The sequence below is a fragment of the Physeter macrocephalus genome, chromosome 4 (genome assembly GCF_002837175.3).
Source record: "Physeter macrocephalus isolate SW-GA chromosome 4, ASM283717v5, whole genome shotgun sequence".
Classification (NCBI taxonomy): domain Eukaryota; kingdom Metazoa; phylum Chordata; class Mammalia; order Artiodactyla; family Physeteridae; genus Physeter; species Physeter macrocephalus.
Window position 1 is genome coordinate 32,791,226 of NC_041217.1, and position 16,322 is coordinate 32,807,547.

At 36.4% G+C, this 16,322-nt stretch overlaps 1 protein-coding gene across 4 annotated transcripts in view; it reads right to left on the reverse strand.

Moving 5' to 3' along the window:
* Positions 1–16,322, reverse strand: part of RPS6KC1 (ribosomal protein S6 kinase C1) — a 243,181-nt gene that overhangs the window by 88,772 nt on the left and 138,087 nt on the right. For all 4 annotated transcript variants that reach the window (XM_024133753.2, XM_055084079.1, XM_024133751.2 and 1 more), the window contains 2 exons: positions 11,818–11,933; positions 1,805–1,897 (listed from right to left, as the gene is read on the reverse strand). In XM_024133753.2, the coding sequence (XP_023989521.1) occupies positions 1,805–1,897; positions 11,818–11,933 (209 nt within the window). The remainder of the gene's footprint in view (positions 1–1,804; positions 1,898–11,817; positions 11,934–16,322) is intronic.

Below are 16,322 nucleotides of genomic sequence, written 5' to 3' on the forward strand. Positions count from 1 at the left end.
GTCTGGAGCCTGTGCTCCGCAACGGGAGAGGCCACAACAGTGAGAGGCCCGTGTACCGCAAAAAAAAAAAAAAAAAAAAAAAAAATTAAAAAAATTCAAAACACAACATTGTAAAGCAATTATACTCCAATTAAAAAAAAATTCAAATTTTTAAAAAATCTACCTATTCATGTTTTTACAAAGGAGAGACTGCTATACAAATTTTTAAATTTTATTTGTAAAGCTTATTAATTCCCAAGTTCATATTTCCTTGTTTCTACTTTAAAAAGTTAAAATGTCCCCTTCTAAATACCAACATACTCCCCAGGTTAATAGAACAAAGACAGTAATGAATTATACCTCAGCATAGAATTTAGGAACTCTTCTACTGTCAACATCCTTATCTGGATACATGTGAGACTCATAGCTATTACCAGGACTTAAAGGTGACCTACTCATGATTAGAGCAGAGCAATGAAAGGTCACACTTTGTCAAAATAAACAGATCTAAGAGAAGGAGGAGACACTGTACATCAAAAAAGTATATTTGCCTGCACAGAAATCCAAGAACCTTTCATTAATCCAAGAACTATTTAATTGCTATTTTACTTCTCTGTATTCTCAAATAGAATGTTCTCTAAACTGGAAAGGCTAGGAAAAACATCGTTAAGGAAATATTTCAGGCTCAAAAGTCCTACTGCTTAGAATTCTTTAACTTCAAAATTCAGTCAAATAAATCTATTTGAGAAAAATGATGCTTATGAATTTAATAAGACCTGACAGCTTCACGCAATATCCAACCTACTGTTTATTTTGAAATACCTCAAACTCTTATTAGTTAGTGTTCAAATTACCTGAAATATACTGCATATTGTTCAATTTTAGCATGGACTCGCATACTTTAGAACACAAGAAGTACTAAATGAACATGAAGTTATAAATAAACACTAAGGTGCTTCATAAAACATGGCTAACATAAAAATGATTAAATTAATTTATACCTAATATTAAGGCATTTTCTTTCACTTTGAAAGGTAAAGTGGTGGTTGACCAAATATATGTAAAACACGTTTACTGTGTATGATTTTTTAATTACATTTGTAAACTCTCTGACAGGCTCAGTACTGTTAATGTCTGGCATATCTGAGATGTCACCAAATTTGGGGAAACTCAATGGCAGAGACCTCTGTTATCATAGTACTTTTATTCCAAATATAAAAATGTGTGTGTGCAAAAGGGGGTTTAGTGTACTGGAAAAAGCACAGCTTTTGGTATCACAACGATCTACGTTTGAATTTCAGTACCACCCTAAATAACTATGTGATTTCTGGGCAAGTTACTTAAACTGTTCTAAGCATCGCTTTTCCACCAACATGCAAATAACAGGTTGGATAGGATTAATACATTGTTTATATTATATAAATGCCTAATTCATGGTTTGATACTTAGTAGGTACTCAAGAAATGGTATTTATTAGGAGAACGTCATTTTCTTTGACCATTAGATTAACTATACCAGTTAATGTTGAACAACTACTGACTCACTAGTTTTTATAACTATAACAGGTTTATAAAACCAAACCCCTTACTAGACTGAATGCCAACAAATAAGCACCTTCTCCTTTAACACAAGTATATTTTGCATGACCTTACATGAATTGCTTAGATAAAAGCTTTTTCTCTTCTCTTTTGTTATTTTAAAGTGCAGATGCATTTGAGTCATTTTCTCCCTTTGTTTCATATCCTTAAGATCCAAAGCTTCAAAGACATAATGTCAGCATGCATCGATTTATGACTGAACTCTTGAAGAGACACTGAAGAATTACCTTGTCAATCACCCCAAGGACTCTGAAGGCCTTCAACTCCTCGGCAGGGCTCCTTAGGTTCCAAGGGGGCCTTGAACTTAGTGATCCTGGAGGCTAATGGAAGATATCAAAGATTATACATCAATCAGGGAGGTGCTTGAAGGAAGACTGCCTGCTGAAGCAAATGTCAGGCCAAAGGAACTAAATTTATCATAAATCAGAGAATGGAAAGATGAAAGGAGGAAGTTTCTATTTGTAATGTAAAATTAAAAAATAATAAAATCAAAAATGAAGAAAATCAAAAATAAAAATCAAGAAAATAGTTGCAAGTAAATAAATCATAACATTGAAAACAAAATTTTAAAAAGAAAAATTAATGAGCTGATAGTTTCCAGAGCAACAATGCAATTCAGAACTGTACAGCTGTAATGAAACTTTGTAACAAATGGCTAACTGAGCCAACAATCAATCACAGCCTTATATTTACCCCAGAAGGCTCAAGAGTAATTTAGAAGGAGGGGACTAAAACAAATGTCACAATAGATAAACTTGGGGAGGGAAGGAACATAAGTCATTTTCTCTCATCATAAAACTATAGTCCTGGGCTTCCCTGGTGGCGCAGTGGTTGAGAGTCCGCCTGCCGATACAGGGGACATGGGTTCGTGCCCCGGTCCGGGAGGATCCCACATGTCGCGGAGCGGCTGGGCCCGTGAGCCATGGCCGCTGAGCCTGCGCATCCGGAGCCTGTGCTCCGCAACGGGAGAGGCCACAACAGTGAGAGGCCCGCGTACCGCAAAAAAAAAAAAAAAAAAAAAAAACTATAGTCCTTTAATGTTACTTTATAAATATATACTAGGTATGTTAAGAGGGATTGGCAAATTCAAGTTCAATCAGAATTGCCAATAATGGTGAAAAATTAAGAAACTCTGTCATATAACCAATAATTATTAGAACTGATATTGTGTAAGCCTAGAAAAGAGATGATTTACAGAAGAAAGAAAATATTTTTTAATATTTGAACATCTGTGATGTGGAAAACTTAGTCTGTTGGCCACAAAAAAAGTCCAAAAAAGATCAGTGAATAAGGAAGGGATATTTCAGTACCACATACAATAAAAGAATAATCCTAACTTTCCATCCATTGGTCTTAGTTTTTCCCTATCAGTAAAAAAACATTAGACTAGATAAACTCTAAAGACATCTCCATTTGGCATTTACAACCAGAAAGCAATGCTTTATTAACCCTTATATTAAAATGGTGATGCTGCAAAGGATGACAGGACACACAAAGCCTTATTATACCCTCAAAGCAGACCTTTCTGTTGTAAAAAATCTGTTAGAATATATAGGAAACACTTACCATCCCCATGAGTAGACAATAAATATCCTGGTTAACCAAATGTCATGATTACCAGAGTTACTGAGTTACATTTTTGATACTTCAAGTCCTAGTGCAGCTCAGCATCCCTAAACAAGAAGCTCCTTGAGAACAGGAAATATGCCTTATTCATCTTTATATTCACAGTGCCTAGCATGTTGGTTGGAAGCAAAGAGAAAGAGCGAAAAGAGAGGAAGAAGAAAGGCTTCCCTGGTGGCGCAGTGGTTGGGAGTCCGCCTGCCGATGCAGGGGACACGGGTTCGTGCCGCAGTCCGGGAAGATCCCACATGCCGCGGAGATCCCACATGCCGCGGAGCGGCTGGGCCCGTGAGCCATGGCCGCTGAGCCTGTGCGTCCGGAGCCTGTGCTCCGCAACAGGAGAGGCCGCAACAGTGAGAGGCCCGCGTACCGCAAAAAAAAAAAAAAAAAAAAAAAAAAGGAGGAAGAGAGGAGGGTAACAAGTGAGGGAGGTTGCATAGAAAAATTAGGTGTCTTTTACAAACAGGGAAAACTGTCACTTTGTGAAATTTTCTAAAAGCAGCAATCCTAATTGCTTTCAAAAAAATTTTTGTTTTTAGGTTTAGTAAGCAAATACTAACTTCAATATGCCTAAAGAGGTGGTATTCAATTTTTTTTAAAAAAGACAACTTTTTATTTTTTAAAGACACTTAACTTGAGAATGCTGATGACAGTGGCAACTGGACAGGATGATAATAATCTTTTCTTTTTTTTTTAAAGTACATTGCTCTTTTTTTATTTTTTTTTAATTTATTTTATTTTATTTATTTATTTTTGGCTGTGTTGGGTCTTTGTTGCTGCGTGCGGGCTTTCTCTAGTTGCGGCGAGCAGGGGTTACTCTTCATTGCAGTGTGCGAGCTTCTCATTGCGGTGGCTTCTCCTGTTGCGGAGCACAGGCTCCAGGCATGCGGGCTTCAGTAGTTGTAGCATATGGGCTCAGTAGTTGTGGTTCACGAGCTCTAGAGCTCAGGCTCAGTAGTTGTGGCGCACGGGCTTAGTTGCTCCGCGGCATGTGGGATCTTCCCGGACAAGGACTTGAACCCGTGTCATCTGCATTGGCAGGTGGATTCTTAACCACTGTGCCACGAGGGAAGCCCGATAATAATCTTTTTAAATCTATTTAATTTCTACTTCTAGGATATGTTTCAAAAAAATTCCTTTTTAATCTCACTTTATTAGGTGCTGAGCTAGATGACATAAAACACAGATACATCTCTGCCTCCCTAAAATCCAAGGGGAATTTTTAAGGATAGAAAAACATTTAGCAGAGTATTTTAATAGACATATAACAGAAATAGTCTCTTCTCTCTTAATCTATATTATTTTATCTTCATACCTCACCCTGGCCTGAGTGTAGTACTTACAAGAAGTTATTATTATAATCCCCATTTTACAGATAAATAAAGGGAAGTTCAGAATGGTTGGGTGTTCACCGTCAGAAAGAGCAGTGAAAGATCCTAGGCTCGACCCCAACTCCTTACTCTATTGCTTGCAGTCCTTCTGCAACACAACACATTCTGATAATTAAGAATTCATCTCCCCCTACTCTATTACCAAGTAAGAACAAGAACTGCTTGTGATTTTGGTGAAAGGAATGGTTAGGAAAAGTTATAGGAGGAAAAAGAATACTTTAAGTGATAACTTATCCATTACATTCATCTTTGAAAATATGGCCAAACACGTCCAACATCCCTATCTCCTACTTATTCCTCTTATTCAGTAATGTCATTGGATCTTTCAGTTTCCAAAGAAAGTTATCAGTTCACTTTAGCAATCTCAACAGCAAAGACAGCAAACCACAAAATCTCTACTGTGCCTTTCAATAAATTACTGTGTGCCCACTATGTGCATGATAACTGAAAGGGATATAAATCATCAATAGACACCATCCCAGGACTTCCCCGGTGGTCCAGCAGTTAAGACTCTGCGCTCCCAATGCAGGGGGCTCGGGTTCAATCCCTGGTCAGGGAACTAGATCCCGCATGCTGCAACTAAGAGCTCACATGCCGCAACTAAGAGCCCTCATGCCGCAACTAAAGATCCCGTACGCTGCAACTAAGACATGGCACAGCCAAATAAATAAATATTTAAAAAAAAAAAAGACATGGACCCTAGCTTCAAGAAGTTTACAACTTACCTGAGGAGATAAGCCAAATACATGAAAAGTTAAGTAACAATAAAACATTTTTTTAAAACATAAGACAGTAAAGATGTCACTAGTTTATCACATGTATGATAACCTGTGGTCTCAGAAAGAAGTAGAATCAAAGGGGAGTTTAAATGTTATGTAGGAATTAGGTTAGGAAAGGATATTATACATAGGATTGGGGAAAAAAGAACTCTCTTGGTGGGGAAAAAAATGTTCAAATTGTAGAACAAAGGAAAATAAAATTGCACTTTTAAGGTTGGTCAGTTTTATTGACTTTAACAGGCCTTGAATGCCAGGGAAAAAAGTCTGGACTATGTTTTCCAGACTCTAGAAAACAAGTTTTTGTATGAGAAGCAACCCAACGAAAACAGTGATTTAGTAAGGTTACTTTTGCAAAGACAGGAATGGTGAAATTGTAATGGGGAAAGACCAAAGGCAAAGTGATCATTCAAGTTCTCTTTCTACTTTAACCATCTATAAAAGTTTAAGATCAGAGAAATGAACAAAGAAAGATCATGAAATAAAACCATCAATAAAAAATCCTGTATTTCTGATATGCAGTGTTTAAATTGGGTAGAATCCCTATAGATCTATTCCTTTTTTAGATGGCAAAAGGAAACATAAATCCACAGAATTTTAAGAAAAGAAAGAGACCGAGATCAAGTCCAACATTTTTTTTTTCAGATGAGAAAACTGAAAAGCAGCAAGGTTAAGCAATTTGTCTAAGATGACAAAACTAGGTAATAGATAAGAGGGGATTAAATCTTATTTATAAAATAATATAACATTGTTTAGGAAAACTTCAGCCAATGCTATTGGGGCAGGAGGGGGTGGAAATACTTCTAGGCAACATGGCTGATTTCCTTAAAGAAAAAAGTAAAAATTTCACTTATTTGTATTAGCTACTATATCAGAAGATGCCTAGAGAAACAAGGAGTTCAAAACTTAAATACAGAGGGTGAGGAGAAGGGAAAGGCAAGAATATATGATAATCCAACAACCTTCAAAACCAAAGATGGCAAGTATATATGACTCAACTGCTCAAGCCAATGGCAGACTCTATTAGTCCCACACTCTGTCTTGCAATACAGCCACTACCAGTGGACTAGAGTTAGCACACTAGTAAAACCTATTTACACTTCCTGTTCAACATTGTCTAAATGGTTACGTGAACCTTACTTTTGTTTTCATTTTTGGGGTTTTTTAAAGCTGTTGTTTATCCTGCCCAGAGTCTCTTTCACTCGATATTATTCCCTTTTCTCAATGAGATCTATCTCAATTCTTACCAATCTGTTAGTGAGGTACTTTTCAAACTTTAACATGCATGCACATCACCTGAGGACCTTGTAAAAATGGAGATTCAGATTCAGTAGTCTTTGGTGGAGCCTAAGATTCTGCATTTCCAAGAAGCTACCAGGTGATGCTGTGCTGCTGGTCCACCAACCACATGTGGAGTAGAGTTAGCTACTCATCCTTAAATAACCTAAGAGTAAGTCAGCATTATTTGGGAAGGAACAAGCAATGAAGGACAAAAGGAAAGCTCTACAAAGAACATATCAAGAATCCACGCTCTGAACCATGATCGCTAACTACACTAGTTTCTGAATTTGGCTTCATCTGTAGATTTTTGGCTTTGCTGAGACTTTCACTGGCAACCTATTAACCCTCAATACTCAGTTTCCTAAAAAAGTCTCTCTTACATCACATTTCAAGCACAACTCTTAACTGCAGTCCTATTACTGATTTGGAATGCACCTGATTTCTATCTTTGCTTTGCCCATATCTCACTAAGGGTGACACAACACTCATTTTAAAATATTTGCTAAAGAAGAATTGAGAAATACCAATAATACCAGTAAACAAAATGCACAACAGAGAAATATTTTCAATATTATAGCAACTATACTCAAAATCCACAAAATATTCAGGAAAGCCATACATTCTACAGTTGTCCCTCAGTATACACAGCGGATTGGTTCCAGGATCCCCACGAATACCAAAATCCTCAGATGCTCAAGTCCCTTATTTAAAATGGTGTAGTATTTACATATAACCTACACACATCCTCCCATATACTTTAAATCATCTCTAAACTACTTATAATACCTAGTGCAATGTAAATGCTATGTCAGTAGTTGACAACAGGTGCCAAATTCAAGGTTTGTTTCTTAGAACTTTCTAGAATTTTTTCTCCTCAAATATTTTCGATCTGCAGTTGGTTTAATCCACAAATGTGGAACCCATGGGTACAGAGGGCCAATTGTATTTTCATTCGTACCTTGTAATTGCAAACAAAAAAAAGGTATTCGTGCTTTAAAAACTACACAATCCTTTATGTCCTAAATTTAGACCATTCACTGTCTTTTTCTAAATTTCATTGATCTTAAGTTTTAAATTCCTAGAGCTAAAAATAGCAAATAAGCTATTTCTAGTCTTTTCCAGAGAAATCCCCTCTAATACCAATTCTTAAATCATTCAAAGTCACCAACAATTAAAAAAAAAAAAAAGGAAAAGAAATCCATCTCCTTTAGTTAAAACTGCACCTTTAGTTCAAATAAAACTCATTTCCTTTTTTTCTCAGACTTGCTCCTTAAGTTTCCTCGGAGCCTTTTAGTAATGAAGTAATGAAGAAAAGAAAGAGTAGGAGAGTGCTTTTGCTCCTCTCTGTCCTTTTTTGAAAAGGATATTATCAACCAACGATGGGGAAATTCGGAACTTTTTTATTTACCACATAAGATTCTCAAATAAACTCAATAAAGCAAAAGCTTGAACTACCCCAGAAAACTCAGGTAAAGTGAGTCCATGACCTAGACTGCACCAAAGGGAAAAACAGTAATCAACAAAAAATTTCAAACCCACAAAGGATTCCTTTATTTTCTTAATCAACCAGATGAGAAAGAAATATTTGCACATATATTCAAGAAAGAAATAATATCTGCTCTGCACAGAATTTAAGATGTGCTAAAAATCATTTATATAATTCTCTCATTGTGTTCGTTGAAACTATCGCCCAAAGATGGTTAAAGAAGAGAAATAATAAATTCACCAAGCTCATCCAGAACCTCTAGAAGACATTTAAGTTAAATTACAGATAAAAAATAATCAAGCATATCTCTGACCTAAATAAGGGCCAGATTTAATAGAGTAAAATACAAAAGTGAAAATAAAAAGCAAATCCTTACCCTAAAAGAAAAACATCTTGCTTATCAAGAAAAACTCTTCTCTAACCTCCTTGCCTAAGAACTGAAAAAAAATGCTAGCATAACAAATCTGATTCTCTAGGTACCCCTTTTTAACCCTTCCTGATACAAGTTTCCACTATTCTACATGGCTCTCACAATCCTCTTTAACTTTTGTTTCCTCAATTATGTACATATTTTGGGTCCTCAATTACGCTTTAGGGTTTGCAAGAGCAGAGACTGTGTCATATCTTTACTATAACTCCAAAGTATATCTAGTTTGATACTGTATACACACAGAGTCATAACAGATGCTTAATGAATTTATATAAATCTAATACAATCAGCTTTTCTATACTAGATCGGCAGGCGGACGCGCAACCACTGCGCCACCAGGGAAGCCCCTAGATCTCTTTTTGTTTTATTTTCATTCGAAGCTACGCTTGAAGGAAAATTCTGACTGATATGCTTCATGGTTCCTTTCTCCAAGTCAAAAGCTATACAGCAGGCTTTATATATTTATTTGCCTAATAAGTTATTGCTCCATAAAATGATTGTGGGGAACTGTAACAGGGGATGCATAAATGGGGAGTTTGAATGAGTAAGTATAAGTAGAACATTCAGAGTTAACATTAATAGAAAGAACAGAATACTGCCGATTTTGACTCCCTAAAACTTTTAGAATATGGTTATCCCTTGAATAACACGGGGTTGGGGTGCCAACCCTCCCCACAGTTGAAAATCCTAATACAACTTATAGTAGCCCTCTGTATCCACAATTCCTCCTGTATCCATGGATTCAACCAACTTCAGATTATGTAGTACTGCAGTATTTACTGCTGAAAGAAATCCACGTGTAAGTGAACCCGCACTGTTCAAACCCATGTTGTTCAAGGATCAATTGTATTTATATACAAGATGGATTTAGTAAAAGTTCATAGAGGCACATCCTATTTAATACATTTATGAGTATCCCCAAAAATGGATGGAGAATATACGCAACAGGATAGCACACAGGGTAGGTTGCCAACTCCACAGAAAATAAGAATTAGATTCAAAGTAATGTTTAGATAAATATTCCATTTAAAAATGATAAAATTCAGGGACTTCCCTGGTGGCACAGTGGTTAAGAATCCACCTGCCAATGCAGGGGACATGGGTTCGATCCCTGATCCGGGGAGATCCCACATGCTGCAGAGCAACTAAGCCCGTGTGCCACAACTATTGAGCCCGCGTGCCACAACTACTGAAGCCCATGCACCTAGAGCCCGTGCTCCGCAACAAGAGAAGCCACCGCAAGGAGAAGCCCGCGCACCACAGCGAAAAGTAACGTGCGCTCGCCGCAGCTAGAGAAAGCCCATGTGCAGCAACCAAGACCCAACGCAGACAAAAATAAATAAATAAAAAATAAATAAATTTATTTTTTAAAAAGATAAAATAAAAAGATAAAACTCAACCCTGCCATTTGCAAAATGAATGGACCTAGAGGGTATTAGGCTAAGTGTCAGGGAAAAATAAATATTGTATGATTCCACTTACATGTGGAATCTAAAAGACAAAACAAATGAATAAACATAACAAAACAGAAACAGACTCATAAATACAGAGAACAGACTGGTGGTTGCTGGAGCAGGGAGGGGGTGTGAGTGAAATAGGTGAGGTAGATTAAGAGGTACAAACTTCCAGTTACAAAGTAAATAAGTCAGCATAAGGAATATAGTCAATAGTATTGTAATAACTTTATATGGTAACACATGATAACTAGACTTATCATGGTGATCATTTTGTAATGTATAAAAATATTGAATCACTATGTTGTCCACCTGAAACTAATATAATAAGTCAATTATACTTCAATAAAAATAGTTTTTAATTTTAAAAATTAAAAATAAAATTCAATAGTGAAGCGTTAAAGGAAATAATATAATTGAAATAACGATGAAAGAAAACAGGAAAAGATTAGCAAACAGAATACAGAGAGTCACAGTAATTAACAATCTGAAAATGAGTCAGCAGCTATCTTACTTAAATACATTTATTATGTTAGAACAAGTAACAAAAGTATATTACTTCCAAGTTGGAATATATGTTTTTATTCTAAAAAGACTGGCCAAATGCTTAACAACAAAAATTCTTATACTAATAAGTACGGTTCTGATAACTGTATGTTTTAAAAGGTCACACAGAAAATGAAAAGGCCTCAGAAAAGCAGCAAAAAAAGTTTTAGTTGTCCAATGAACCAAGATTAAATAATGGGCTATTTTTAAATTAGAAAATTGAGACATTTTATAATTTTCAGAAAGTATAAAAAGCATTTAAAAATGTGGGAAAAGGTATATAAAGCAATATATGAGGGGAGATGAAAAATAGGGCTAATGCTTATTAAGCTAGTCTTAAAAGCTTGGCTTATAGGCTGGTCTTTTTATGAGGTAGGCACTTGAATGTTTACGTGTGTGTGTGCGCATGCATCCACACATGAGTGATTTTTTTTAACTCATTTAATCCTAACTACAACCTAGCAAGGAATTACTATCATCCTCATTATTCAGATATAGAAACTGAAGCTAAGAGGTGGAGTTAAGTATCTTGTCCAATCTGCCATGGCTTCAAGGGACAGAGCTGAGATGTGAACAAGCCTGCCTGCCTCTTAGATCAGTTAAGAAAATAAACACTTTCTCCCACCTCTAGAAGGTATAACTCTTAAACTGCATCAGAAAAAAAAACTTAGTTTCATATAAAGAAAAAAACAGAAAAATTTCTTCCAGAAATTTGCCAAATCCAGATGGACATAACATAAAAACAATAATGATAAACCAAAATGTTTCTAATGTTTTAAACATTCACCTGCTTTCCAGACAAGACTAGGGGTAGCCCCAAATAACCTAAATATCCCTGTTAGAATTATACCTTTATAATTCTAAGTGATCCATAGCTGCTACTTGTAGGACTTATGCTTAAATAATTAGTTTTAGCATGAATCAATAAATGGTGCAGGAATGGTATAAGAATCATAACTTATCTTTAAAATTTTCAAATAAAATTCAGTATAAATTACTGTCATTCTACACATGGTGATATTAGGGATGGAGTAAAGAATAAAGGGCCGAGAAAGAGAAGGAGAAAGTGAGTTCCGTTTCATTCCACTTTTGGTGGTTTGCTTTAATGCTTTTCTTTCCACCAACACCTTGTAAGAAAATCACTGATAAAATTCCAAAGACCAAAATGCTCAAACATTCTAGTTAGAAATAAAACTGAGAGACAAAACAGCAAAAATGTCTAAAGAAAATACAAAATGAAACATAAGACATACCTGAGATACATCATCAAGTTGAGGTTTCACATAAAGGCTAGAGAGACTCTCTGCTCGCATGAGATATTCTGCGGTTCTTCTCTTCACAGCTTCTCGACGAGTTGGGCTTGATTCTCCTAAAAGGAAAAAACAAGTCAGGACATGTGAAAAATAAATAAACTTTCTTTTATCCAAACTGAAGATTAACTTCCTTTTACCCAATTTACCACTTGTTCACATTTCTAACTGAAAAGAAGAGAGAGATCTAAATTGGAACAGACATCAAAGTTATTCATATCAGCAAGGTCTAAATATTACCCAGATGAATTTCATTTATCTAAATTCTGAAACGCCCCTATTTAAATATGTATAGAGAACTTGATGTATTTTATAAGAGGAGCCGATATATAAAGAATGTAATGTAAAAAGCTCTGTGGACAAGAGACTAGCCTAGTCCAAACAGTATACGGTTGTCCAACTCAACAAACAGGACTAAGTGCAAGAGACATTTAATGAAAGCTGTGACATGGATGTGATATGCTATAAAAGTACCACCAAACTGGAGAATAAAATTATTTAGGGTAACTCTAAATTCACTCTGACTTTTGTAAGCATCAGGGTTTATTCATTAATAACAAATTGTCACCCACCTTACAACTGAACACAATAATGTGATTTAAATCCTTGTAATATATTATGTGAAAGTGAACAACGATCATTTACCCTGTCTGGCTCTCAGTTTCCCTAAGGAAAGGGTATTCAAAGTGGCCTCTAAGAACTCAAGATCTCAAAAAGGAAGTGTTACACTCCTGGATCTCCCCTCTCCAGAGTGGGATAATCCTATGCTTTTACCCATTTTATATATATACTCGACTATAACATTTCATTTGAAGAAAGGATTCCATGGCTGAAAGTCAAAAAGTCTGAAACCACTGTACTATATGATGTCTAAGGTTCCTTTCATAAATAATATTCAATATTATTCATGACTCATTTTTATCAAAGCACTTAATACACAGTACTGTTTTTATAATTCACCCTATGCATCTTCTGAATGAAGTTAACCAAAATGTAAGTATCACACAGTGGAAAGTACCCTGGATTACATTCCAGAAACCCTAGTTATCTGAATTCTGGCTCTGCCTCTCGTTAGTCATGTGTCTGATGATAAGTCATCTCAACTCTGTGAACCTCTTCCTCATTCTCTAAAATGGAAATATATACCTCAAATGACTGTAGAGATTAAAGGAGACAACATACATAAAAGGTACTACAACAGAGCCAGTGCTATAGGAAGCAATAAGTTGTAAAGGTTTTCAATCTTGGTTTTTCTCTCAAAACCAAATCCTACATAATAATGTCACCTGGTTTGCTGAATTAGAAGTGAACTGATATTTTCCCCCAAGAGATTACAGGTGGAAAAACCTCTTCTTATTTCTGCCTGGAACATCTTCTATTTCTTCTGGGAAATGCCCCTTTCTCCTCCCCTTCCTACTCCTCCACCTCTTCCCCCAACCACTACCAACACTTAACAACATGGTTTGAATGAAAGCGGCTACCTTATTTCACATCTCAGCCCCTCTAGTCACTACTTGTCAGCCAAGGGTGAGCCTCCCTGTCACAGCAGGGCCAACCATAGAACCCCATCCTCTTGGCCACAGTTGGAGAAGCGAGAAATTGGCCCAACACAAACTGGACCAATCAGTCCTTCTGTGTTATTGATGCTGAAAGTAAGAGAGTGGGAACTGCCAGCAGCCATAGTTTCTGCCAAAGCAAAAAAAGAGACACAAATACGAGAGACCAAAAAAGAAAACCTAATGTGACTGGGGTCCCTGATTTCAGTTGAACCTACAATCCTGCCATTTGTTGCCTAAGGTAGTGGATTTTGTCACATGTAAACCAAAGAACCCTGAATGAATCAGACCTCTAAGAAAAAGTACAGGGACTTCCCTGCTGGTCCAGTGGCTAAGACTCTGCACTCCCAATGCAGGGGCCCCAGGTTCGATCCCTGGTCAGGGAACTAGATCCCACATGCCGCAACTAAGCATTCGCATGCCTCGACTAAAGATCCCGCCTACCACAACGAAGATCCCGCGTGCCACAACTAGGACCCAGCGCAGCCTAATAAATAAATAAATATTTTTTAAAAAGAAAAATTGCAACAAAGTTGGGATTGCAATTTTGCTTAAATACCTTTCCTTTCACAGCTTTTATCTTACAACTCCATCTCTTCTCTCCTTTATGAGTAGTAATTCACAAATATAACTGGTCTTGGTGAGGGATGGGGATCTCTACTGCCTTTTAACTGTGGAACAATCTATATTTATTAACTCTCCCACTCCTCAAACCTCAAATAAAATGTCAGTATGCTTCCTGCCTCTGTCCTTAAAATTTACTTAATTTCTAAACCCAAGGTTTTTATTTTTACTCGGTTGAAAAATGGATATAATCTGTGAAAATCACCTAACTATAACATATTTTGAAGATAAATGTGTCACATAAATAAGAAACATTCACTACTTCGACACACTGCTCGTTCTTAGTTTTGAGCTTATTGCTCATAGACTCCAACTGCTACTCCCATTATCATTAGCTCTTCTCATTGCATACACCTTTCAAGCCCTAATTTAAATCCCCACTTAGAATTTTTGGTTCTTCTTAGGCTCAACTCTAACAGAAACTATGGCAATTTAGTTTTTTTTTCTATTTAATTCAGTGTCATTAAGCTTTAATAAAACTTCAAATTTTTCTTTTTTTCAAAAAAATCAACTTGAAATTCAAAAATGTCAATTATAAAACACCTAATTAAAGCTAGAGTTAAAACCATATTTTGTAATCAAATTGCTGCTTTTTAAACTTTTGGTATTTCTGTTGCTTTCAAGACAGTCACCATAGTAACAGAGAAACAAGAACCGGAAGCCAGCAGTTGAAATGGACTCCTGCTGATGATAGTGGTTCCGCTTCCATGGAAACAACAACGAAGTGATGGAAATACTGGAAGGCTTTTTAAATGTAACCTTAAATATACATACTATGCCTCCTTCCTTATCAGCCCCTTAAAAGTAGGTCACAAGCGCTGCTGATCAATAGCAGCAGCCAAGAATGAAAACCACCTCTTGCAGATTTCTGCTGCAAGATACTTACTGAGGTTTTTGAGTACCACCAGAAAGAAAATATTAATCTATCGATTTCCAGAATAACTCCAAGTAATCAACTTATTCATAAATATGACTTTAAACAGATTTTACTTGATCAAAATTTTGGACTCTAACCTTCTTAATTTCTTAATCTTCATTTTAAGACACACACGCAGCATATAATGATTATTTTTCAAGGAAACTAGGTTACCTGGAATTCAACTCTTAATCCCATATTAGGTCATGTGGCTATTATTTCTTCAGTAATATATCTAGGTAGACACTTAATAAATGCTTTTAAAAATGGATACGTATTTAACATTCTACCTAGGGACTTCCCTGGTGGTCCAGTGGTTAAGACTTCGCCTACCAATGCAGGGGGTGTAGGTTTGATCCCTGGTCTGGAAGCTAAAATCCCACATGCCTCTGGGCCAAAAGCCAAAACATAAAACAGAAGCAATATTGTAACAAACTCAATAAAAACTTTAAAAATGGTCCACATCAAAAAATCTTTAAAAACAATAAAAATTCTACCTGAAGATAAACCAATACCTTCAATAAGTTCTCTACATTTCTGTTAATCATTCAGACAGAACAAGAATTTCCACTGTGCTTTGGCATTCAAAAGAGAAAAACTGCTTCCATTATTTATTTACTAACCTTTAAGTCAAAAAGTTCTGGTGTACCATAAAAGATGTCTTATATTTATACATTGTGTCAACCCATATTTCTTTACCTCAGATCAAGAGAAAGAATAGAATTAGAGTGATTATAAAGTGTGATTCATGAAAGAAGAGAGTGTAGCTGAATAGAAATGAACAATTTCAAAGATGTCATTGAAAATTTTTGAAAACTGCTATCCAGCAGTACAGAGCACCAACCCTGACTCAATTTACTAAGAGAAGTTATTATAGAAGGCACAATCTATAGATAACAGAATTGTGAAATTCTAATTTACCCAAGAGACCATCACCATTTGGTACTCCTTCACTATATCAAATTCATTTAATATATTACCTTCCTTTTATAACTAAGGAAATTGAGGCTCAGGGATGTGAAATGACTTTCTCAGTCACAAAGTTAAATAAGAGCCTAAACCTAAACCAGATCTTATGCTACCACACTTCAGGTAACTGAATTTGAATTAGATTATTCTACTGTTACTGAGTAGAGCAAGAAAAATACAGAGCACAGGACAAGTACAAGCGAGTACGGGAACAAAGATGAAGAGAAGGGCTTCCCTGGTGGCGCAGTGGTTGAGAGTCCGCCTGCTGATGCAGGGGACACGGGTTCGTGCCCCGGTCCGGGAGGATCCCACATGCCGCGGAGCGGCTGGGCCCGTGAGCCATGGCCGCTGAGCCTGCGCGTCCGGAGCCTGTGCTCCGAAAC